Genomic DNA, 26015 nt, shown 5'->3' with positions numbered 1-26015 from the left:
ATCAGATTTGAGCCCCTCTTTGCCATAATCCACAAATATGGCCAATTTTAGGGGTATGTAGGGTGGGACGGCCACCCACGCACTTAGCCCTGAAAAAAATATCAGCATCGAGCTCTACTCTTAAATCTATGTTAGAGTCAGAGTCTGTGTAAAATTTCCTCACGTGGAATACGGGTGACACATGTATGGCCACCGAAGTTTGGAGTCCTTAAAATTATTTATATTATAAATACATTTTGGACTGATTGTGTTTAAAATTTCGCTTTAATGCAATTAATTGCGGCCATTCAAAGAATTTAAACTTTCCTTAAAGATTTCCCTTACACATTTAAGAAACAAAATTATAATAAACAATAAAGAAAAACGAAGAAAGAAAGAAAGAAAGAAGGAAAGGCGATAGCAGCACAGCTCAATTACTTAAGTAGCAATTACGAAAAGTGCACATAATCGTTAAAATTCTGGATGCCAAATTTTGACTCTTTGTGTAAAATATGCGCATTGGCATGCAGATGGTGAGTGTTTCCGAGTGTACCTTGGACGTGGTGGTGGACTTCAATATTAAGTTAAGTGCTGATGTTAGTGATGACGATGACGTTGACGACGATGGCAATGATAATAGTGACTCAGATTTTGCCTTTGGGTATGCTCCTGTGGACGATAGTGTAGACGGTACAAAGGCAAGTTTTGAAATTATACGCACACTGCAATTTGGCTAATCTCTGCTGAGGGATTCATAATGCAGACACTTTGGCACTTTGGATTGTTTTGCCCCTTCTGCGATGGATGATAATATTTATGACAATAATTTGGCAATCTTCTAAAGAAATTTTTGCATAGATGTTAGAATGAATGATTATTTGCTGGAAGCAAGCCATGGCCAAGCTTTAATATGCCTCTCAAAAGGCAAGTGCTTTAAATGGCTACCGAAAATTGCATGAGTTGCTTACCAAACTCATTCCCAGCAAAAATAAAGAAGCAAATGAAAATCGTGCTATCCTCCCCCTTGGCTCTCCCCAAAAATGGTTAAAAATTTCCAAAGCATAAATTTAAGAAGCTTAAGTCAATAACACAAATCACATTGGTACAATGGCGCCCACCCATTATGCAAAATAACCTTCGTTCCTGTTTAAGCCCTTAAAACCAGTCGAAAAACCCTCCACAATTTTTTGGCTGATATGCAAAATAATCTCACATATGAGTAAAGCAGGCTACATATATAAGTACGAGGTGGTTTAACGGGGTAGGTAGGTATGGGGGGAAAGCCAACACGGTGAGTTTGGGTATCTATGAATGTGATTATATACGCATATATTGCCGACCGGCAAACAAGCAAATGTCATTAAATCCTTTTTGAGAACCAGTTGAAAAGTGGCAAATCCTTTTCTCGCTCCACTCCACCTCGATGCCGGTTTAGTTTCCCTTTCTTTTGTGCGAAATAAGCAAACATGGATGGATATGGTTGAAATTAGACATTCATATGCACATATGTGTCTGGGACTATATGGTGTGTATTTTTCTGATATCTTTGAAAAGCTTAACCATTTCGCCAACTCTATTGTTTTGGGGGAATAGGGTAAGTCTTATTTTGTGTGATAGTTTTAAAAGAATATGTGTAACATTTATACTCAGAATAAATTTTGAAAAACAAAATGTGATATATGAAAATACAAATTTGTAGAGATGGGCGATGCGTAAATACCCAAAAGGTATTTATCTGGTAAATTGGCTAAAAATACCAGGGTATTTACCCACTTAAACCCAAAAGCTGGGTATTTATAGTTTTGCAGATATCTTGGGTATAAAAACATTTTCCAAAAAATGTTTGATGATTTCGTATTCTTTGTATATAAACCTGACCTTCTGATCTGATAAAATCGGAATGTAGTTATATATAGCCTCTATGTAGACCGATCTCCAGACTTAAAGTCTTGAGGCGATAAATTGATTATTTTCATACGACTTCGATGAAATTTGGTACTGTGAGTTCTGGTATACTCCTACCCATTTCTGTGAAGTGTGGTCCAGATCGGACTATATTTCGATATAGCTACCCTTTAGACCGACCTTCCGATATGGGGTACCAAGGCCATAAAGGATCCATTTACTACCTGAATTCGTGTTCTTGAAGACTTCTCAACCTTTTTGTTGAATATAGTACAGATCTCATAATATTATTGGGATATAGCTGCCATACAGATCGATCTACCGATATAGAGTATTGAGCTCATAACAGAAGCATTTTTCGTCCGATTTCGATGAAATTTGGCACAGTGAGTTTTGATAAAGCCTTACACCTTTCTGCTGAATGTCCCCCAGATTATACCATATTTGGATATAGCTGTCATATTAACCGATCTTCCGATATAGGGTAGTGGGCCCATAAAGGAGCATTTTTCTGCCGATTTTGAAGAAATTTGAAATTCCGATTTGGTACGCCTCTAATATGGTCCTATCTAAACGATATTCAACAAAAAGGTGTTGAGGGGTACCAAAACGCACTTTTTTAATCAATCAAAATCGGATGAAAAAATACGATTTTTAGGGGCTCAATACCCTTTATCTGGAGATCGGCCTATATCCAAATATGGTCTGATCTAGACGATGTTCCTTTTATAGGCTCAATACATTATATCGGGTGATCGGTCTATATGGCAGCTATATCCATATATGGTCTAATCTGGAGGACAATCACTGTGCCAAATTTCATCGAATTCGGGTAATAAATGGATCTTTTAAGGCCTTAATACCATATTTTGGGAGATCTGGAGGTCGGTCTATAGGGCAGCTATATCCAAATATAACCTGATCTGGTCCATAATGCACAGAAAAGGGGTAGGGTTCTAGCAGAACTCACAGTGCCAAATTTCATCGGAATCGAATGAATGAAAAATGACCAATTTATCGTCACAAGACTTTATGTCTGGATATCGTTCTATATAGAGGCTATATACAACTAAATTCCGGTTTTGTGAGATCAGAAGGTCAGGTTTATATACAAAGGACAAGAAAGCATCAAAAATTTTTTTGAAAAAGGCATTAGAAGGCACTATAGAAGGTTCTGATCTGGGAAAAATTTTCCCACCTAGGCAAGAAATTAGCGATCCTACTAAATAGAAACCAGTAAGGAAAGGCAAAAGTCGGACTGAGCCGACTATATAATACCCTACACCTCCGAGTATACGTAATACTTTTAATAGATATTTAATAGAAATTTAGTCAGACTTTAACTTTGCATACCTATTGAAATATCGAATAGAACCTTATACGTTTTTCTTATGATGGTACGAAAATTGTGGCTTCTACAACCTTAAAAGTCGAAACGCATTAAATATATATAGGGGAGTGTTATCTAAATCGATTTTGATAAAATTTAGCACACGTATTGGGATGGATATTGAACCATCTCATGAAAAATTTTGTAGAGATCGGAACAAAATTGTGGCTTCTACAGCCTTAAAAGGCCAGATCGGATGAAAAATATACATGGGAGCTAAATCTGGACCGATTGTTATGGAACTTTGCACACATATGAGGACGTTGAATAAAATGCTCCATGCCAAATTTTGTATAGATCGGACCAAATTGTGCCTGCTACAGCCTTAAAAGACCATATCGGATGAAAGATATATATGGGAGCTATATATAAATCTGATCCGTTTATGATGAAATTTTGCACACATATTGGGACGTCATAAAAAGCACTTCGTTCCAAATTTTGTAAAGATCGGATCAAAATTGTGCCTTCTACAGCCTTAATAGGTCAAATCGGACGAAAGTTATATATGGGAGCTATATCTAAATCTGAACCGATTTAGATGAAATTTTGCACACATGGTGGGACGTCACAAAAAGGACTTCATGCCCAAATTGGTAGAGATCGCACCAAGATTATTGCTCCAACAGCTTTAAAAGTCCATATCGGATGAAAGATATATGGGAGCTATATCTAAATCTGGATCGATTTCAATAAAAGTTTTCAAGCATTTTGGGTCATTAAAAAAAACAATTCGGGTCCTTAAAAAAAAAAAATATTAAAAACTAACAATTTTGTAAGAATCGAACCAAAATAGTGTCTTCTATAGCTTTAAAAGGGCACATCGGATGAAAGATATATATGGGAGCTATATCTAAGTCTGAACCGATTTTTTTCAAAATTAATAGCGTTCGTCCTTGAATCAAAAAAGACACAAAAAAGACATGTAAAATTTTGTGAAAATCGAACAACAAATTCGACCTGTACTTTGATTACAAGAATACATTGACTGACAGACGGACATAGCTAAATCGAATCAGGAAGTGATATTAAGCCGATTCGTATACTTATATACGAACCGTATACGGTTCTAGCTCTATTCCTTCGTAACGTTGCAATCAAATGCACAAATCTATAATACCTCGTACCAAAGTAGTGGTGTAGGGTATAAATATGTGTTAGTCTTGAATGCTTGATACATCCTGTAGCGATTTGAAGTAGTTTGGGTTCTCTCCTAGTTGAAAGAACTGCTAAACTCCTGAAAATAGTTGGCTTCACCACCGAATGTAGGATATTTGTAATAAATCGAAATATCCTTTGCCATCCCTCCAAAGTATAAAGATATCGTTCATCTATCAAGTCATATATGTCCTTCCGTCTATCTAAGTCACTCTAACTACAATCTTTAGACGCCCCGATAGCCGAGTTGGTAGCGTGCTCTGATAACCAGTGCGGGGACGGTGGGTTCGATTTCTACCAGAGGCCTTCATCTGTCGCTACTGTGGTTTCACAATGGAGTTAAAATTGTCTAAATGAGTTTGTAAAGCACTGCCACTCTTATCTAATCTAGACAGACAAATTGCTGCGACCACTGCTGTGAGGCTAAGGGAGCTTTCTCCTTGGTCATGAGGCAGCTACGAACATTGTGTTTTCCTTGAAATAATATCCGTGTTCCAGGCAGTGTGGATTACATCCTGCCGTTTTTTAATAAAAAGTACTGAACTATTCCTGATAGAACCGATTGGAACTACGATATCCCTGGTAATAGAATTTATATTGGCTTCTGCACGGATGGTTACAAACTAGACGACCAGGTGGGCTTTGGGGTGTACTCTGAAAAACTAGGACTGGTCATATCGAGAAGGATACCCGACCATAGCAGTGTGCATCATGCGGAGATCCTTGCAATTAAAGAAGTAGTGGAATGGCTAAGATATAATGGCAAAACGACAGTTGGCATCAATATATTCTCAGACAGCCAGGCAGCCATTAAATCCATGGATAACAACCCTCGACTGTCGCATATCTCTCGTCGAGAGATCTCACCTGTTCTAACGACATCTAAGCTAAGTCTTCAGAATCAGGCCCGAAGGGTAACAAATAAAAGTGGTTACAAAGGTGGGGCTGTGGGCACTCCAAAATTATCTGGCCTAATCTAGACTTGAAGAGGTCTACCGCTTTACTGCCACTGGCTAGAACAGACCGTCCGTGTCCGTCATGACATGGCTGATAGACTGAAGGTTGTCAGTAACGACTTTTGCCGAAGCTGTGAGGACGTCGAGGAATGAGAGACTATAAAACGTCTGCTGTATCCCGCACTGGCAGTCAGAAGGAGTTCTACTATAGGTTCTGATTTCTATAAAAACTTGAGTGATTTAGCGGATGTGAACATTCGCAATTTGTTGAGCTTTTAAAGCGATCTGGATGGTTCAATGGCAGGTATTAGAAGGCATCTTCATTCTCGCATTCCTGTGGTAACACAATGGACGAAAACGTCTAAGCGAGTTTAATGGCAGACTGCCACATAAACCAAACCTAACCTAATCCAATCTTCCAACAAGATAGTTCGGCCGGGCCCACCACCTCGGGTATATATATGTAAACCACTTTTTGTCATAATCCGATGAAAACTGCAAAATTTATGCTCCCATATCAGCTTTATCTAAATATGGTTCGATTTGGACCAACTTCGACACGGATATTGAGAGGTGTAATAAGTACAAGTCATTGTTAAATTTTGTATAACAAAATATTGGTCTTTTTGGTAGCCATATCCAAATATAGACCGATCTGACCCATATACGACACAGATGTCCAAAAGTCTAACATAAGTCACTGCCAAATTTCAAAACTGGATTATTAATGCGTCTTTTATAGTCCCAAAACCTTAAATCGAGATATCGGTATGGCAGCTATATCCAAATCTGTACCGATCTGGGCCAAATTGCAGAAAGTTGCCAAAGAGCCCAAAGCAACCCACTGTCTTAGATTTTGGCAAAAGCGGACAATAAATGCGCCTTTTATGGGCAAAAAACCTTATATAGAAAAATTGGTCTATATGGCAGCTATATCCAAATCTGGACCGATCTGGGCCAAATTAAAGAAGAATATCGAATGTAAATTTGCCCTTTATGGGCCCAAGATTTTACATCGGTTGATCGGTCTATATGGCAGCCATATGCAAATCTGAACCGATCTGAGCCAAATTGCAGAAAGATGTCGAGGGGCCTAATTTTACTCACTGTCCCAAATTTCGGCGAAATCGGATTATAAATTTGCCTTTTATAGGCCCAAACTTAAAATCGAGAGATCTGCCGGATCTGAGAAAAATTGAAGTAGAATGTTGAAGGGCCTAACACAACTCACTGTCTCATATTAAATCGTAAATAAATGCGTCGTACAATAAATGCGTCTTTTATGGGCCCGAAACCTTAAATCGAGAGATCGGTCTATATGGCAGCTAGATCCAAATCTGAACCTTTCTGGCCCATATTGCAGAAAGATGTTAAGGTGTCTAATTTAACCCACATTCCCAAATTTCGGCGACATCGGACAATAAATGCGCCATTTATGGGTCCAAAACCTTAAATCCAGAGATCGGTCTACATGGCAGCTGGATCCAAATCTGCACCGATCTGGGCCAAATTGAAGAAACATGTCGAAGGGCCTAACACAACTCACTGTCCGAAATTTCAGCAAAATCGGATAATAAATGTGGCTTTTATTGGCCTTAGACCCTAAATCGGCGGATCGGTCTATATTGGGGGCTATATCATGATATAGTCAGATATATTCCATCTTCGAACTTAACCTGCTTATGGACAATAAATAAAATATTATTCCTAATCTAAGAACAATGAATAAAACCACTAACCCCCATGGGAGAAAGAGCTAGTCGATTATCATTCGAAAAGCAATTACACTTCCTAGCACAGACTACATGGTCTAACTCCTGTTGCAAGTCTGAGTAGTGTCCTTTAGCCTTACGATTAAGTTCCACTCATCCATACTTATATCCAAGTCTATTTCGTTCCTGCCGATGACAAAATTATTTGTGGTGGTAGAGAAAAATTCGCTACATTATATTTTCTTAGATTAATCTAAAACTTTCCACATGCCAAAGGGAGCCCTTTATGCAAACCAACTAACAACATCATGACGATGACTTCAAACCAAAATCCATTTCACGTACTTTTCAGCATATTTCCATGTTCATACACATATTCACATATATGAGTCTCTATAAGGATGGTGGAGTTTTAAACCCCTCCCCCTCTCCAAGGACTAGACTTGCCTTGTTTGCAAGGCAACCCTTCTGTCAGAGAAGAACTGTGTTTTCGGTGGGTTGTTTGTTAATCCTTTTGGCCATTTTATAATGTGTATATAGCACTTTATTATACCCAAGGTTACGATTACCGTGAGCATCAAACAATTTTATCATTCTTAATCATCAGCCCAGAAATACACACACTTTTTGGGTACGATGGTGACATTTTCGTAGTAAAACCCATATTAAGTTATTATCGGTAACTTTGAATGTTCGTTAATGTCCTTTCTACGTTCGGTTGGGCAGTGATGTTGTTGGTGTTGATGGTGGTGGTGCTCCCCGTACTTCATGACGGTGTTGCTTTAATTCCTCTTCAATGCAGATGGAAAGAAGTTGTTTTCTACATCATATCACATCAAAATTTCAAATGAAAATTGCCGTTTGTTTAAGGCGGATGAGATGTCGGTTTTGTTTGTTTTAAAGTTTGACAGTCCCAAAGCCTAAAATCACGCAAACGCCAGATACCTTCTGCTTATGGGTTTAAGTTATTTAAATGTAAATTTTAGTTATATTTAGATTTTGAACACTTGTCAGAGATTAAATGATGTGTGCACAATTGTGCCTTAGATTATGTTAAGTATTTCATTAAAAACTTTCGCTCACCCCCGGTATTGTATGATATTTGCAAAGTTTTAGCAAATATTTATCCACTAGCATTTTAATTGCTAGAATTTTGAAAAGTTTATCATTTCGCTCCATATGATACAGGAAGCGTAGTGGCTTTAATTGCAATAAGAACAAAAATGATATTGTACTATATGATAGGTGGTGTGATTAGATGACTGACTGATCGGCTAAAGGTTAAGTTTGATTTTCGCTACAGGGTATTTTTAGACTAAAGGCACCTTTTCAGAGAGCGATTGATTAAGACGGACAAGATGAGTAAGACTTCTGGTCTAGCCAACGACATTAGATTTCTTCAAGTTTAGATTAAGGAAACATAATCACTGTACCCATTTTCGTGACCATCTTTTGGTTTCGGATTACGATTGGTGACAACGACTTTCATACAAATAGAATCGAAATCCTATTAGTCAATTAAAATTTATGCAGCTTAGAACTCAAACAAATGGATTTTTTTGAAATTTTTGATAAAAAAATTATTTTCATTGTTTAGTTTCTATTGAAAAAAACTTGCATCAATATCTTAACTTCTTCTTTTTGTATTGTAAAATAGACATGCTGTACATGCGTTTTAAGAAAAATCTTAACAACCTATATCATTTTAAACGGGATTTATATGTCCTACAAAATAGGCAAGTTAAAAAAAAAAGTAAAAGCGTGCTAAGTTCGGCCGGGCCGAATCTTATATACCCTCCACCACGGATCGCATTTGTCGAGTTCTTTTCCGGGCATCTCTTCTTTGGGAAAAAAGGATATAAGAAAAGATTTCCTCTGCTATTAGAGCGATATCAAGATATGGTCCGGTTTGGACCACAATTAAATTATATGTTGGAGAACTGTGTAAAATGTCAGCCAATTCGATTAAGAATTGCGCCCTTTGGGGGCTCAAGAAGTAAAATAGAGAGATCGATTTATATGGGAGCTGTATCGGGCTATAGACCGATTCAGACCATAATAAACACGTATGTTGATGGTCATGAGAGAATCCATCGTACAAAATTTCAGGCAAATCGGATAATAATTGCGACCTCTAGGGGCTCAAGAAGTCAAGATCCCAGATCGGTTTATATGACAGCTATATCAGGTTATGAACCGATTTGAACCATTCTTGGCATAATTGTTGGATATCATGACAAAGCACGTCGTACAAAATTTCATTTCAACCGGATAAGAATTGCGCACTCTAGAGGCTCAAGAAGTCAAGACCCAAGATCGGTTTATATGACAGCTATATCGAAACATTGACCGATATGGCCCATTTACAATACCAACCGACCTACACTAATAAGAAGTATTTGTGCAAAATTTCAAGCGGCTAGCTTTACTCCTTCGGAAGTTAGCGTGCTTTCGACAGACAGACAGACGGACGGACGGACGGACAGACGGACGGACATGGCTAGATCGACATAAAATGTCACGACGATCAAGAATATATATATTTATTGGGTCTCAGACGAATATTTCGAGTAGTTACAAACAGAATGACGAAATTAGTATACCTCCCATCTTATGGTGGAGGGTATAAAAATAACTGAACAAGTAAAATGGCGTTAAGTTCGGCCGGGCCGATCTTTGGATACCCACCACCTCGAGTATATATGTAAACCACCTTTCGTCATAATTCGGTGAAAAATGCATAATTTGTACCCCCATAGCAGCTTTATCGAAATATGGTCCGATTTTGACCACATTTGACACGGACATTAAGTGGTCGAATAAGTACAAGTCATTGTTCAATTTTGTAGAACGAAATATTGGTCTTTTTTGTAGCCATATCCAAATAAAGACCGATCTAAACCATAAACGACACGGATATCAAAAAGCCTTACACAACTCACTGTATCAAATTTCAACGAAATCGGATTATAAAACGCCGAAATTGGAAAATAAAGCGCCTTTTATGGGTCTTAAACCTTAAATCGAGAGATCGGTCTATATGACAGTTATATCCAAATCTGGACCGATATGGAAAAAATAAAAGAAGGCTATCCAAAGGCCTTACACAACTCATTGTCTCAAATTTCGTCAAAATTGGACCAAAAATGCGCCTTTTATGGGACCAAGACTTTAAATCGAGAGATCGGCCTAAATGTCAGCTATATCCAAATCTGGAGCGATCTTAGCGAAATTAAAGAAGGATGTTGAAGGGCCTAACTCAACTCACTGTCCCAAATTTCGGCAAGATCGGACAATAAATGCGTGATCGGTCATCATTAAATCGAGAGATCGGTCTATGTGGCAGCTATATCCAAATCTGGACTGATCTGGGCCAAATTGAAGAAGGATGTCGAAGGGTCTAGCACATCTCACTATCCCAAATTTCGGCGAAATCGGAGAATAAATGCGCCTTTTATGGGCCCAAGACCTTAAATTAAGTGATCGGTCTATATAGCAGCTTTATCCAAATCTGAGCCAAATTAAAGAAAAATGTTTAAGGATCCAACAAAACTCAGTGTCCCAAATTTCGGCGAAATCGGACAATAAATGCGCCTTTTATGGGTCTAAGACCATAAATCGGACGATCGGTCTATATAGCAGCTATATCCACATCTAGAGCGATCTGAGCCAAATTAAAGAAGAATATTGAGTGTCCAACACAACCCACTGTCCCAAAACACAGCAAAATTAGATTTTATAGGGTCGGAAATGGATATTTCGATGTGTTGCAAACGGAATGACAAAATGAATATACCCCCATCCTTCGGTGGTGGGTATAAAAAACTCCTCGAGTTCTCAAAAGGAAAAGCCCCTTCACGCATCAAACAATATATGTAGCCAACACAGCCAATTTACTAAAAATGCCGATTTGGAAATCATCTTTGTCCGAATGGGTTTTTTTGAGAATTTTTGTAAAAACATTTGGACAGTATTTATTTTTTTTTTGGTTTTTAATGACACTTTTTTCTGCAAAAAGCGAAAACAATTCTTAAGATATCTCTATTCGTTGTTTCTATTGAATTTTCAATTTGAATTTCCATTCTCAAAAATTGCACCGTGCGGCAAGGTCAGCTTTTGGATTCAGAAATCCTTTTTTTGGTTATGGTTTCCTTGCTCATTGTATCTTAGCCATTCGCGGTTTATCAGAGCACATCATGAAGTTTACATGGTCATCCAGACTGGAACCTGCTGTATATAAGTCTACGAAGCTGCTTTGGCAATCATAATGTAACATAATGACCGTAGCTACAACTTGACCAAGCTCTCCTATTCTCACGACTTTGGTTGCTGCTATTTCCGTAGAGACAATGTCCAGAGGCATTAAGAGTAGCAATAAATTAAGTGATCAGATGGTGTCGTCTGTGCGGCTGTGATGCACAAGCAAGCAATTCCTTAAATCCGGCTGAGTATTGAATAGTAGAGTGGACGGTTGAAGCGCCGTCCACCAGACCGCAACAACATATAGCATTATATATGCGGCAACTGTTGTATACAACCAAAGCATAACACGCGGTTTAAGCTCTCAACTTCTGTCAAAAGTCTTCTTGTTGGTGTATTGGGAAGAGTCACTTTTTTCGCCGTTTCCAAAATGTTGGATTGAAGTTCAACTTCTTGTCCAAGCAAAACATTCATTCCTTCCAAGGAATATCTTGCGAGGAAGATATCGTGTATTGTCTGCTGAAAAAAAAAACAACTTCCGTCTCAGATAAATTTTCGCCTCGGCCACTTTCGGTGACCCACTTCGCCACCGTATGAACAGCTTCCTAAAGTATGTCTCCATGAGGGCCGGAAAACTTTCCCCTAACCACAGTGACCACGTCATCAACATACGCGACCACTTTCACACCCTTTTCATCCGGAGGCAAAAACATTTAGTTAGGACAATTAAGCTCCTTGAGGATTTCTTTTACTGACTTGTCTGTATAGAGCTAATGACTACAAGTCTTTTACAATACTCCTTTTGGTAAGTACGATATTACTTACCTTTCTTATGGTAGAATTGATGCCTAGAGTACCGGTGTCACGTTGTTGGAGACATCTGAAAATTTATATCCGCGAGTAGTTCTAGTGTTTACTCAGTAGTCATCCATATGTCCATATGTTGTGTGATTTCTGAATGTACCCTACTTTAATAGGTGTGAAGGATAGGGTTTTTATAGACTACAACCCGCGGTTGTATCTTCTTCGTAGCTGTAAAATTTTTTCCTTTTTTTGTTCTGAACATTATTCCTCGCCATGAATATAAACTCAGCGTTAAAGATGCCTTATTTAAAAGTCTTCTGCAACCTTTTCTTACACCAACCAGTTCTGTCGATCACCATGGCGTTCGTTGTTTGTTCCACGGGTCGATTCTAGAGTATTCAGACCTAAGCGAGTCGTTCAGCGCATTTGTGATCCGCTTGACCATCATATCAATGTCCTGAAAAGTTCTCAGGTCCACAAGGGATAGTGCTGAAAAATGCGTGCCGATATTTATCCCCAATACGCCTCGCTACTGTTTAGCGAAGAGACCTCTGTAACGAAGAGAAGCTGTTGTCATCCAAGACTACCCAGTCACATACATATCCTCTGATTTTCTTCGATACTAGTACTAGCAACTAGTACCTCCAGGCTGGTCCTGGTTAGAAAGGAAATATAACGTCCTGTATTACAAAGATATTAAAGGAATCCTAGTCTACCAACCACCCCACAATTCAACCAGGGTTCCTGAACAAGGAACTTTCAAAGAGTTTTATAATAGTAGAGATTAGCATGCCCGTTCATGACGCTCAACGCCTGGGTTCAAATCCTGGCATGAACTTCATAAACAGATTTTCAGCGGTAGTTATCCCCTCCCAATGCTGCGAACATTTGTGAGGAACTATGCCATTTGAAACAAATAAGGACGGGCTAAAGTCGGACGAAGCCAACCTTTTGATACAGATTTCTTTTTTGTCCATAAACAGGTTAAGTTCTATGATGGGCTATATCGGACTATATCTTGATATAGCCCCCATATGGACCGATCGGCGATTTGTGGTCTTAAGCCCACAAAAGCCACATTTATTATCCGATTTTGCCGAAATTTAGGATAGTGAGTTGTGTTACACCTTCTTCAATTTGGCTCAGATCGGTCCAGATTTGGATATAGCTGCCATATAGACCGATCCGTCGATTTAGGGTCTTACGCCCATAAAAGCCACATTTATTATCCGATTTTGATGAAATTTGTGACAGTGAGTTGTGTTAGGACACTCGACATCCTTTTTCATTTTAGACCAGATCGGTTCAGATTTGGATATAGCTGTCATATACACCGATCTCTTGATTTAAGGTTTTGGGCTCATAAAAGGTGCATTTTTTGTCCGTTGTCGCTGAAATTTGAGACAGTGAGCTATGTTAGGCCCTTCGACATTCTTCTTCAAGTTTGCCCAGATCGGTCCAGATTTGGATATAGGTGCCATAGAGACCGACATCTCGATTTAAGGCTTTGGGCCCATAAAAGGCGTATTTATTGTCTGATGTCATCGAAATTTGGTACAATGAGTTAAGTTAAGACCTTCGACATACTTCTGCAATGTGGCACATATCGGTCCAGATTTGGATATAGCTGCCATATAGACCGATCTCTCGATTTAAGGTTTTGAGCCAATAAAAAGCGCATTTATTTTCCGATTTTGCGAAAATTTGGGACAGTGAGTTGTGTTAGGCCCTTTGACTTCCTTCTTCAATTTGGCCCAGATCGGCATATATTTTAAGGCTTTGGACCCATAAAAGGCGCATTTGTTGTCCGATGTCGCTGAAATTCGACGCAGTGACTTACGTAAGGTTTTTCGACATCCGTGTCGTATGTGGCTCAGATCAGTTTATTTTTAGATGTACCTACTAAAGAGATCAATATTTTGTTATACACAATTGAACAATGACTTGTACTTATTATTATTTGGTCAAAATCGGAACATATTTCGATATAGGTGCTATGGGGCATAAGGTATGCATTTTCACCCGATTTTGACGAAAGGTGGTTTACGTATATATACGAGTTGGTGGGTATCCAAAGTTCGGCCCGGCCGAACTTAACGCATTTTTACTCGTTCTCTGCTTCTAATTTCGCTCTAGTTTCCTATTGCATGTGATTTATGAAGACAAGTAACTCATATTTTTTTGTTTATCCCTTTTTTTCGGGACAACATACACAATGGTTGATGTTCTACTTCATTTAAGGCCCAAAACTATTAAAACCAGTTATCTTTATAAAATGCCCTCCACAGCGACAAAATGCAGCGAAGAATAACGTAATGAAGCTATTGCAGGCAATTCACAATTTATTTATTTCCAAAAATCTATAAATTTCGAAATTACATTTAAATTTAAGAAACCCCAAGAAATTTAATCCTCGCAAAATCTTGCGGACTCAAAGGTTCCCTTTTATTTCTATTAGTCAGCCAAAAGCAAGGCAATTCCGCTGCATGCATTCATTTTGCGAGCTGCGTTTGTGTGACTCTGTTGAGGCGCAGGAAGAGAAACTTACTTAATTTAATGTTATTTGCATTTAAACAAATAAAAAATTTGGTGTCTTAATCTTTTGACATAGTCCACAATGTGATGGTGACGTCGGGTGCGGTGGCGGTGCCTATGGTTCCATTGCTTGCTCCTTGGAGATTTGAATGAGACAGTTGCTCCAGCTTGCTGGACTTGTATGGAAATCCCCAAAATGCATAACTTCAGCACACAAAGGGACAAGATTGGCCTCGTAAAAGCATTGGCATGCCACCAAAGAGACAATGTGAGTGAAATACCGTCGGAAGGTTTCGAGAGTTAAAATGGCAACACAAGACCCTCTTCTTGACTGACTCTGGTCTTTGTTCGTAGATTTCTCATGGCTTTTGTACGAAAATATATCGCGCGCTTGAATATTGAACACCGCAAAAAAAGGATTGATATTTATTTCTTCATTTACATATTTTAAGGAGTTGGCATACAAAAAACCTAAGGAAACCTATAATTCTTGTTCAATCTCTGCAGAGTATACTATGCTACGTTGTTCTCGTTTGCGTCTGATGGTGATTGTATGGATTTTATTTTCTTGTGCCTTATGTCGTATTCATTGTTGTGCCAGGTAAATTTTATGGCTATTCGATGGTTGAGATTCTAGCTTAGGAGGGATATGAATTTGAAATAGTTGCTCTTGATGCAGTTTTATGAACTCAAACCAGAAACAAAGTAGCAAATGAAGGAAGAGTTCATTGTCATTGAATAGACGAATGCTGTAGAAAAAATAAAAGATGGAAATCTATTGTTTGAAAATCTGTTTTGCAGACTGACTGCTGTTCTGTGAAAAATTTGGTGAGATAGAATTTGGAGGAAGATTATAATGTTAGATATCAATTTAGCTTTTTATTGGATGTACTATATTGGCGTACTTGACAGAAAACAATTTTTTTTTTTAAATTACCACATTTTTTTGTCGTGTGAACATTTTTCTTTGTGACTCAAATGACAAATAGGTGCAGAAGTAGTATAATTTTACAATCCATTCCCTTTTCATTAATATAGCCAGATTTTGCCTTGATTATTGCTCTGAGCTCTGACTCCGGGCAAAGCAGAAATGAAGGTTTCAAAAAAAAAATTTTATTCATAAAATATTTTAGTGGCGATAACGCTTAAATAACTGGAAAAGTTGAACTTCATGGTCTTCACTTTTTATACCCACCGCCGAAGGATGGGGGTATATTCATTTTGTCATTCCGTTTACATCACATAGAAGTATTCATTTCCGACCCTATAAAGTATATATATTCTTGATCGGCGTAAAAATCTAAGACGATCTATCCATGTCCGTCCGTCTGTCTGTTGAAATCACTCTACGGTCTTTAAAAATAGAGATATTTGCACAGATTCTTTTTTTTGTCCATAAGCAGGTTAAGTTCCAAGATGGGCTATATCTCACTATATCTAGATATAGCCCCCACTTAGACCGATCGGTCGATTTAGGGTCATAGGCCCATAAAAGCCACATGTATTATCCGATTTTGCTGAAATTTGGGACAGTGAGTTGTGTTGGGCCCTTCGATATTTGTCTTAAATTTGGCTCAGATCGGTTCAGTTTTGGATATAGCTGCCATATAGACCGATCTCTCGATTTAAGGCCTTACGGCCATAAAAGACGCAATTATTGTCCGATTTCGCCAAAATTTGGGACAGTGAGTTGCATTAGGCCTTCAACATCCTTCATCGATCTCTCGATGTAAGGTTTTGGGCCCATAAAAGGAGCATTTATTGTCCAATGTCGCCGAAATTTGGGACAGCGAGTTGTGTTATACCCTTCGACATCTTCCTGGAATATGGCATAGATCGGTTCAGATTTGAATATAGCTGCGATAGACTGATCTCTCGATTTAAGCTCTTGGACCCATAAAAGGAGCATTTATTGTCCGATTTTGCTGAAATTTGGAACAATGAGTTGGGTTTTGTTCTTCGACAATATTCTGCAATTTGGTTCAGATCTCTCCAGATTTGTATATAGCTGTCATATAGAACAATCTCTCGATTTAAGGTTTTGGGCCCATAAAAGGCGCATTTATAGTCCAATGTCGCCGAAATTTTGGACAGTGAGTTGTGTTTGGCCCCTCGATATCTTCCTGCAATATGGCTTAAATCGGTCCAGATTTGGATATAGCTATCATATATACCGATTTCTCGATTTAAGGTTTTGGAGCCATAAAGGGCGCATATATTGTCAGATTTCGCCAAAATTTGCGACAATAAGTTGTGTTAGGCCACCGTAGCGCAGAGGTTGGCATGTCCGCCTATGACACTGAACGTCTGGGTTCAAATCCTGGCGAGATCATCAGAAAAAAATTTTCAGCGGTGGTTTTCCCCTCGTAATGTTGGCAACATTTGTGAGGTACTATGCCATGTAAAACTTCTCTCCAAAGAGGTGTCGCACTGCGGCACACCGTTCGGACTCAGCTATAATAAGGAGGCCCCTTATCATTGAGTTTAAACTTGAATCGGACTGCACTCATTGATATGTGAGAAGTTTGCCCAAGTTCCTTAGTGGAATGTTCATGGGTAAAATTTGCATTTGCAAGTTGTGCTAGGCCCTTCAACATCCTTCTTAAATTTGACACAGTGAATTCCGTTTGGTTCTTCGACAACATTCTGCAATTTGGCTCAGATCGGTTTTGACTTGTATATAGCTGCCATATAGACCGATATCTCGATTTAAAGTTTTGGACCCATAAAAGGCACGTTTATTGTCCAATTTCGCCGACATTTGGGAAAGTGAGTTGTGTTGTGCCGACATTTGGGACAGTGAGTTGTGTTAGGCCCTTCCTCAGCCCTCGTCAATTTGGTACAGATCGGTTCAGATTTTGATATAGCTGCCATATAAACCGATCTCTCGATTTAAGGCCTTGGCCGCATAAAAGGCACATTTATAATCCGATTTCGCTGAAATTTTACACGGTGACTTATGTTAGGCTTTTTGCCATCTGTGTCGTATTTGATTCAGATTAGCCCATATTTGGATAAATCTACCAAAAAGACCAATATTTGGTTCTACAAAATTGAACAATAACTTGTACTTAATAGGCCACTCAATATCCGTGTCGAATTTGGTCCAAATCGGACCATATTTCGATAAAGCTGCTATGGGGGCATAAATTATGCATTTTTCACCGGAGTGGGTTGATGCCACGTTATAAGTCTCTCTTGCCTTTGATTATAAGCAATTGTTTAAACTCGTATTATATCATGGGTATTGGAAATATTTTAGTACTAAAATAAGTAAAAACGTTCTAAGATCGTCTGGGCTGAATCTTGGGTCCCACCACGATGCATTCCGGTAAGTGAATATCCTTATTTACTAAGTTTGTATTGGAATTATTTTGTAGCAATTAAATCGGGGATAGATTGAGGTTTAGATTGTTTCAAAAAGTCATAACCGGATATTGGTACTTAATTAAAACTTTTCGCTGATGTTGTAAGTCATAAGATAGGTTTTTGGGTCAAATTTCAACCAAATCAGGTAAAAACTTAGGCTTCTTGGGGCTCAAGAAGTCAGAACCGTTGATCGGTATATATGGGGGCTATATCTGCTTATAAACCGATTCGAATCATACTTGACATGGATACTCAAAATCATAACACAAGTCTTTGTTCCAAATTCAGCTGAAGAACTCAAATCGGGGGATCAGTAAATAGGGGGACTATATCAGTTAATAAACCGACTACGATCGTACTTGGCATGGATCTTGGAAGTCATAGGACAAGTCTTTGTTCCAAACTTGATCCCTCGGTTTATAGGAGCTCAAGAAGTCAAATCGGGAATGGGAGCTATACCTTAATCTGAACCGGTCTATTCGCAATCCCCAACGACCTACAACAATATTAAGTATCTCTGCAAAATTGCAAGCTGCTAGCTTTACACGTTAGACAGTTATCGTTATTTCGACAGACGGACGGACGTACATGGCTAGATCGACTCAGAATATCGAGACGATAGAGAATATATATACTATATGGGGCCTTGGACGAATATTTCGAAGTGTTACAAACGGAATGACTAAATTAGTATACCCTCATCCCATGGTGTTCTGTTATGGCTTCCAACAACTATGCTAAGTACGGTCTGAATCGTTGTATAACCTGATATAGCTCCCATATAAACCGATCTCCCGATTTGGTTTTTTGAGCCTTTACTAGCCGCAATTTTTGTCCGATTTGGCTCAAATTTTGCATGCAGTCTTCCGTTATCTAAATCTAAACCGATATAGCCTATTTGCAATCCCCAACGACCTACAACAATATTAAGTATCTCTGCAAAATTTCAAACTACTAAATTTACGCATAAGAGCGCTATCATGATTTCGACAGACGGACGTACATGGCTAGATCGACTCAGAATGTCGAAACAATAGAGAATATATATACTATATGGGGTCTTTGACGAATATTTCGAAGTGTTACAATCGCAATGACTAGATTAGTACACCCTCATCCCATGGTGTTCTGTTATGGCTTCCAACAACTATGGTAAGTACGATCTGAATCGTTGTATAACCTGATGTAGCTCCCATATAAACAGATCTCCCGATTTCACTTCTTGAGCCATTACAAGCCGCGATTTTTGTCCGATGTGGCTGAAAGTTAGTATGTAGTGTTCTGTTTAGACTATAAACAACAATGTCGAATCTTTCTGATATAGCTCCCATATAAGCAGATCTCCTGATTTGACTTCTTAAGCCCTTACGAGCCGCAATTTATGTTCGATTTGGCTAAAATTGAGCACGTAATGAGTTTCAAAAACTGTGCCAAGAACGGTCGAAATCGGTCTATAACCTGATATAGCACTCATATAAACAGATCTCCCGATTTCACTTCTTGAGCCATTACAAGCCGCGATTTTTGTCCGATGTGGCTTAAAGTTAGTATGTAGTGTTCTGTTTAGACTATAAACAACAACGCCAAATCATTCTATAGCCTGATATAGCTCCCATATAAGCAGATCTCCCGATTCGACTTCTTGAGCCCTTTCAAGCCGCAATTTTTGACCGATTTTGCTGAAATGCATGCGGTGTTCTGTTTCGAGTTGCAACAATTGTGCCGAATATGGTCCAAATCAGTCTATTACCTGATATAGCTCCCATGTATACCGGTCTCTCGATCATCCTTGTTCGTTTCGTAGAAGCTTTTATTTTTGCTGGTTCGACAGAAGTTTGGTATGTTGATTAAAATTATGCCCTTCAATTAAATTTATTTTGTACAAATTTTTTACCAGAACGCATGGTAATGGGTTCCTAAGATTCGGCCCGGCCGAACTTAGCATGCCTTTACTTATTAAATTTTAAAATCTTATAACTGTCTACATTGCTAAATGGTATAAAGATGTATGATTGTATTAAAATTAATCACTCCTTTCATTCCTCCCCCTTTTTGTAGCTACGTGTATCTGAATTGTTATGCGTGTGCCGCAGAGATGATCCCGTGACTAGATCTCTTTGCCATCATTTCGCCGATTTCGTTTTTACAACGTAAAGCTTCTCTTTATTATCCTTAGTTGGTTGGAGTTTCTTTATGCGTTCGTTTCTTCAACTTTTTTCTTTGTTTGCGTGAGGCTGACGCATCTTACGCCACATACACTTCAAACGAATTCGCCTTAACTTGAAAGACGTTTTAATTAAATTAAAACGAGTGTGTCTCTGCTTGACTTTTGGTCGACTCATAAATTGTGATCTTGTCACGATACGGTTGAAGTTGGATTTTCATTTGTCGTCGTAATCCGCATTTCGCAACTGTCGGCATCATCCGCAGTGCTTGTAAATGCTTGCAGTAACACATGAGCATTTTTTGTACGAGTAATTTTATCAGATGAAATTTATTACAAGAGCTACTACCATCATAGTTCAGAAGAGCACACATAAGATTGAAATATGTTTGTTTTTTTTTTTTTTATTATATTGCATATATAATGTTTTGCTTTTCAGATAGATAAAACACAGTTGTGAATCCGAGTAGATTATAGAGCAGAGTTTGAAATTTATGTCGGCAGAATTAGGAAGCGATAACCACCGCTAAAAATTTTAAAATGTTCTAGCCAGGATTCGAAACCTAAATGAACTGATTTAGACCATACTTGGCACATGCACATACCAAAACGACATGTGCAAAATTTCAACCAAATTGGATAAGAATTGCGTTCTCTAAAGGCTCAAGAAATCTAATCGGGAGATCGGTTTATATGGCAGGTATATCAGGATTGGACCATACTTGACACAAATTACTGGATATCATACCAAAATTTTATCAACCGATCAGCACCAAATGGCGACATGGTAGCCTCTTAGCCTCGTGGGCCTCACTGTTCGTCCTGAGTGCTTCGGAAAGTCAGTAGCTCCTCTACATGTTCGCACAAAGTTGCTTTTTTTTCAGCGGTGGCTATCCTCTTATTAATGCTGAGGAGTTTCTCATCCAATTTAAATTTCAGATCAAAAAAGATGTCGTCCAGCAGCATGCCTGTCGGATTCGGCTATAAAATAAAATAGCTGTGTTCGGGAACTCAAAAGTTTGTGCAATTTTACAAAAAATGTGACTGGAAGTCGTTCGCGTACTTTATAAGCCAGCAAAAGAGAGCGCGAAAGAATAAATAGTTACAGTTCAAAAATTGAGAACCTTCAAATTTCTACAGGGTCTTTCTTGGCCAGCAGAAATTTGCAACTTTGAACAGATGTTTTGTAAACATCAGCTGTTTTACGAAAAGCAGCTGTTATACGAAAATACACAAGCTAACATCAAAATGGATAAAAAAGACAAAGGTAAGTAAAAAATAACAAGTAGGAGCATGATATGTTCGGGCGGGCCGAATCTTATATGTCCTGCAACATGGATCGCATTTGTCGAGTTCTTTTCCCGGTATCTCCATTTAGGCAAACAGTGAATAATGGAAAATAATTGTAATGATATTTCAAGATATATCAAGATTTAGATCGATTCAGACCATAATTGAATTGAATGTTGAAGATCATAGTGGAAGTCGTTGTGCCAAATTTCAGACAAATCGGATAAGAACTGTGCCCTATAGGGGCTCAAAAAATAATACCGATTTGACCCATACTTGGCAAAAGAGTTGGAAGTCATAACGAAACACGTCATGCAAAATTTCAGCCAAATCGGAAAGGAATTGCTGCCTCTAGAGGCTTAAGAAGTCAAGACCCCAGATCAGTTCATATGACAGCTATATCAGGTTATGGACTGATTTCAGCCATACTAAGCAAAGTTTTTGGAAATCATAACAAAACAGTTCATGCAAAATTTCAGTCAAATCGGATAATAATGGCGCCCTGTAGAGTCTCGAGAAGTCAAGATCCAAGATTGACTGATATGGCCCATTTACAATCCCAACTGACCTACACTAATAAGAAGTATTTGTGCAAAATTTCAAGCGGCAAGCTTTACTCCTACGAACGGACGGGCACGGCTAGATCGACTTAAAATGTCATGACGAGAAGAATACATATACTTTATGGGTTCTTTGACGAATATTTCGAGGAGTTACAAACAGAATAACGAAATTAGTATACCCCCATCTTATGGTGGAGGTTATAAAAAGTAAGACGACGTTTACAAAAGCTCCGGCCGAAATTTTAACCCATTCTCCGTTTTCTGTCGCCATTAGTTATCATTATTGGTCTTCACATTAAATCAAGCCAACGACTTTATTTTTGGAGTCGAGGCCGAACAATATAATGTACACATCACTTGCTCATAAGTTAGTAGGAAGATTAGGTTAGGTTGAAAGAGGGGTGCGAATATTAATCTCGCCCGTGGCACTATGAACATGCACCTAAACCAGTAATTGGTTTGTTGGGCGCTCTAAATAATAAAAAGTAACTTAAAACAAGTAAAAGTGTAGTAAGTTCGGCCGGGTCGAATCTTGGGAACCCACCATCATGGATTCTGCTAAAAATTTATCCAAAATAAATAACGTTAAAGGGCAAAATTATATTCTACATACTAAACTTCTGTCAAATCAGCAAAAATTTCAGCTTCTAGGAACCGAATAAGGATGACCGAGAGACCGGTTTTAATGGCAGCTCTAAAAGAGCACAGCATGCAAAATTTAAGCGAAATCGAACAAAATTGCGGCTTGTAAGGACTCAAGAAGACAAATCGGGAGATCGGTTTATATGGGAGATGTATCAGCGTACTAGGCACAGTTGTTAAAATCACAACAAAACACTACATGCACAATTTCAGCAAAATCGGACAAAAATTGCGGCTTGTAAGGACTAACGAGTTAAATCGGGATATCGGTTTATATGGGAGCTATTGCAGGCTATAGACCGATTGAGACCGTGCTTGGCGCAGTTTTTGAAGATCATAACGGAACACTTTGTGCAAAATTGCAGCCAAATCGGACAAAAGTTGGGGCTTGTAAGGGTTCAAGAAGTCAAATCGGAAGATCAGTTTATTTATAACCCGATATTAACAGTACTTGACACAGTTGTTGGAAGTCATAACAGACTACTACCTGCTCAATTTCAACCAAATTGGACAAAAATTGCGACTTCCAGGGGCTCACGAAGTCAAATCAGGAGATCTGTTTATATGGAAGCTATATCAGGTTATAAATTGATGTGAACGATACTCGGCATAGTTGTTGGAAGTCATAACAGAACACAACATGCAAAATTTCAACAAAATCGGACAAAAATTGTGGCTTCCAGGGGCTCAAGAAGTCAAATTGGGAGATCGGTTTATATGGGAGTTTTATCTAAATCTGTTGCGATATGGCCCATTTGCTATCTTAAATGGCCTATATCAATAATAAGTACCAGCGCAAAATTTCAAACTGCTAGCTTTACGCGTTCGACCGCTGTCGTGATTTCGACAGAAGGACGGACGGCCATGGCTAAATCGACTCAGAGCGTCAAGACGATAATGAATATATATACTTTATATGCTTTTAGACGTATACTTTGAGGTGTTACAAACGTAATGACTAGATTAGTATACCTCCGTATACCCGTATTCTCACGATCTGGATCCCTCCATAGGATTTTCGACGACCTACCGACCGTTTCGCTGTTCCACAATGTTGCATGCGCATTCGTCGCCCACTCCCTTAAATTGGACTGCGTCGACCCGAAAGGCTTCGGGTCAACCAAGTTTATTGTCGGCCGTCCTCTAGCCTTCATTGCCAGATCGCCTGCTCTTTCATTTCCCCTTACTTCGCTTTGACCCGGCACCCAATCAATGCGGATTGTGCCATATTTAGAGAAGGCGTTTATCTCCTTCTTATAATCTGAGACTGCTCGTGATCTTACCATTCTGAAAGTTATTGCTTGATGACCAGTTTACTGTCCGTAAAGATATTCACACACGTCCTCGTGTTAACCATACTACCTCACGCATTCCGTGATCGCCCTCAATGTTAACCTCCAGGCCCACTCTGTCCTCTAGCTTAGATCCATCCGTGTAGCACGAGACGTTAATGGGTAACCACTTCAACCTTTGGATTCCACATATTCTTCTCTAAATTGTGTAAGAAATGTAAGTGAAATTCTACCAAAGAATTAAACATCAAACCGATGGCTTTGGTGCAGGCACATCCACGTGTAGAGACAAAGAAGGAAATCTTTCCAATCCCTGATGGTGGTATAGAATGTTTACCACCTAGTCAGAATGAGGTCCAAGTAGCAGTGACCCGACTAAAGAACAACAAGGCAGCAGGAGCCGACGGGTTACCCGCTGAACTATTTAAGACCGGAGGCGACACGCTGATAAGGCATATGCATCAGCTTATCTGCGCAATCTGGCTAAAATAACGCATACCCGATGATTGAAACCTCAGCATACTATGTCCCGTAGACAAGAAAAGAGACAAGACGCAATGAGCCAACTACAGAGGAATAAGTCTCCTCCCTATCGCATACAACATACTCTCGAGCGTATTGTGTGAAAGATTAAAATCTAAAGTCAATGAGATAATTGGGCCCTATCAATGCGGCTTAAGACCTGGTAAATCCACCCTAGACCAGATATTCAAACTGCGCCAAATCCTGGAAAAGACCCGAGATGGACAAATCAACACCTACCATCTCTTTGTTGACTACAAAGCCTCCTTCGATACTCCTTTACGTTCAAAGGTATTTCAAGCAATGTCTGAGTTTGGTACCTCTGCAAAATTAATAAGACTCTGCAGGATGACACTTGCTGATACGCGTTCCTCAGTAAGAATAGGAAAGAACCTCTCCGAACCATTTAATACCAAACGAGGTTTCAGACAAGGAGACAGCCTATCGTGTGATCTCGTTAAAATCCTGCTGAAAAAGATTATACGAGATGCAGATCACAAGATAACCCATGCTACTCGCCTATGCCGACGACATGGATATCATAGGCCGGTCACCGGAAGTTGTAACTGCAGCCTTTGAAAGAATCGAAAGAGAGTCAATCAAAATAGATCTGGCAGTAATTGGTGATAAGACGAAATGGATGGTTTCAACTCCCAAAAAGCCTTGCACAACCCAGCAGATAAAGAAAGTGGAGAATGTTGGGAACCACAACTTTGAGACAGTCAGTAACTTTATCTACCTCGGCACCGCCGAAACGAATGACACCAGTTTTGAGATTAAGCAAAGAATAATAGTGGCAAACAGATGCTATTTTGGACTAAGTAAGCAGTTTAGAAACAAGGCCACCTCTCGACATACGAAGATTACACTATACAAGACACTGATACTACTCGTGCTGCTTCAGACCGTGTGGTCTGAAACATGGGTACTTGTGAAAGCAGATGAGGCAGTGCTTGGAGTATTTGAGAGAAAGATTCTTCGTAAAATATATGGACCAGTTTGCGTTAATGGAGAATATAGGCGACGTATGAACCACGAGTTGTATGACGACGATAGCATAGTTACACACATCAAAATACAACGACTGTGTTGGCTAGATCATGTTGTCAGAATGGATGAAGAAGCTGCGGCATAGAAGTCTTTTGAAGGCAAACCTTGAAGAGAAGACACCTCGAAACTTGGTGTCAGAGATTTTAAAATGAGGGCAGAAGATCGAGGCGCTTGGAACGCTATTCAACGTTCGGCTAGTGGAACAAATATTCTGTCATAGCCAATTAAAGTAAGTAAGTATTTAAGAAAAATAAGTCATTGTATTAAAAATTTCCCAATAAAACATATTCAATCACCATCTTTGCAATGGTTTCAAAAAAAAAACCACTTAGTCCACATACTCGTAAGCATTTATCTATGGAGACAATTTTTTTACGTTATGAATATCATCAATTCTCTAATATGAAAAGTAGATTGTTCGGTACCTACTCAGTTTTTTCTTTTATGTGCCATAGAATGGGTTCTTTCGATAGGAATATATGTT

General features: G+C 38.9%; 1 protein-coding gene across 1 annotated transcript in view; it reads left to right on the top strand.

Annotated features, from left to right (window-relative positions):
- Positions 1-491: 491 nt before the first annotated feature.
- Positions 492-26015, top strand: part of LOC131994740 (uncharacterized) — a 95425-nt gene continuing 69901 nt past the window's right edge. Inside the window, exons 1-2 of the mRNA XM_059361606.1 lie at positions 492-677; positions 21313-21439. Of these exons, the coding sequence (XP_059217589.1) occupies positions 492-677; positions 21313-21439 (313 nt within the window). The remainder of the gene's footprint in view (positions 678-21312; positions 21440-26015) is intronic.

Source organism: Stomoxys calcitrans, chromosome 2, assembly GCF_963082655.1.
Source record: "Stomoxys calcitrans chromosome 2, idStoCalc2.1, whole genome shotgun sequence".
NCBI classification, from domain to species: Eukaryota; Metazoa; Arthropoda; class Insecta; order Diptera; family Muscidae; genus Stomoxys; species Stomoxys calcitrans.
This window is presented reverse-complemented; position numbering and strand designations above follow the sequence as displayed.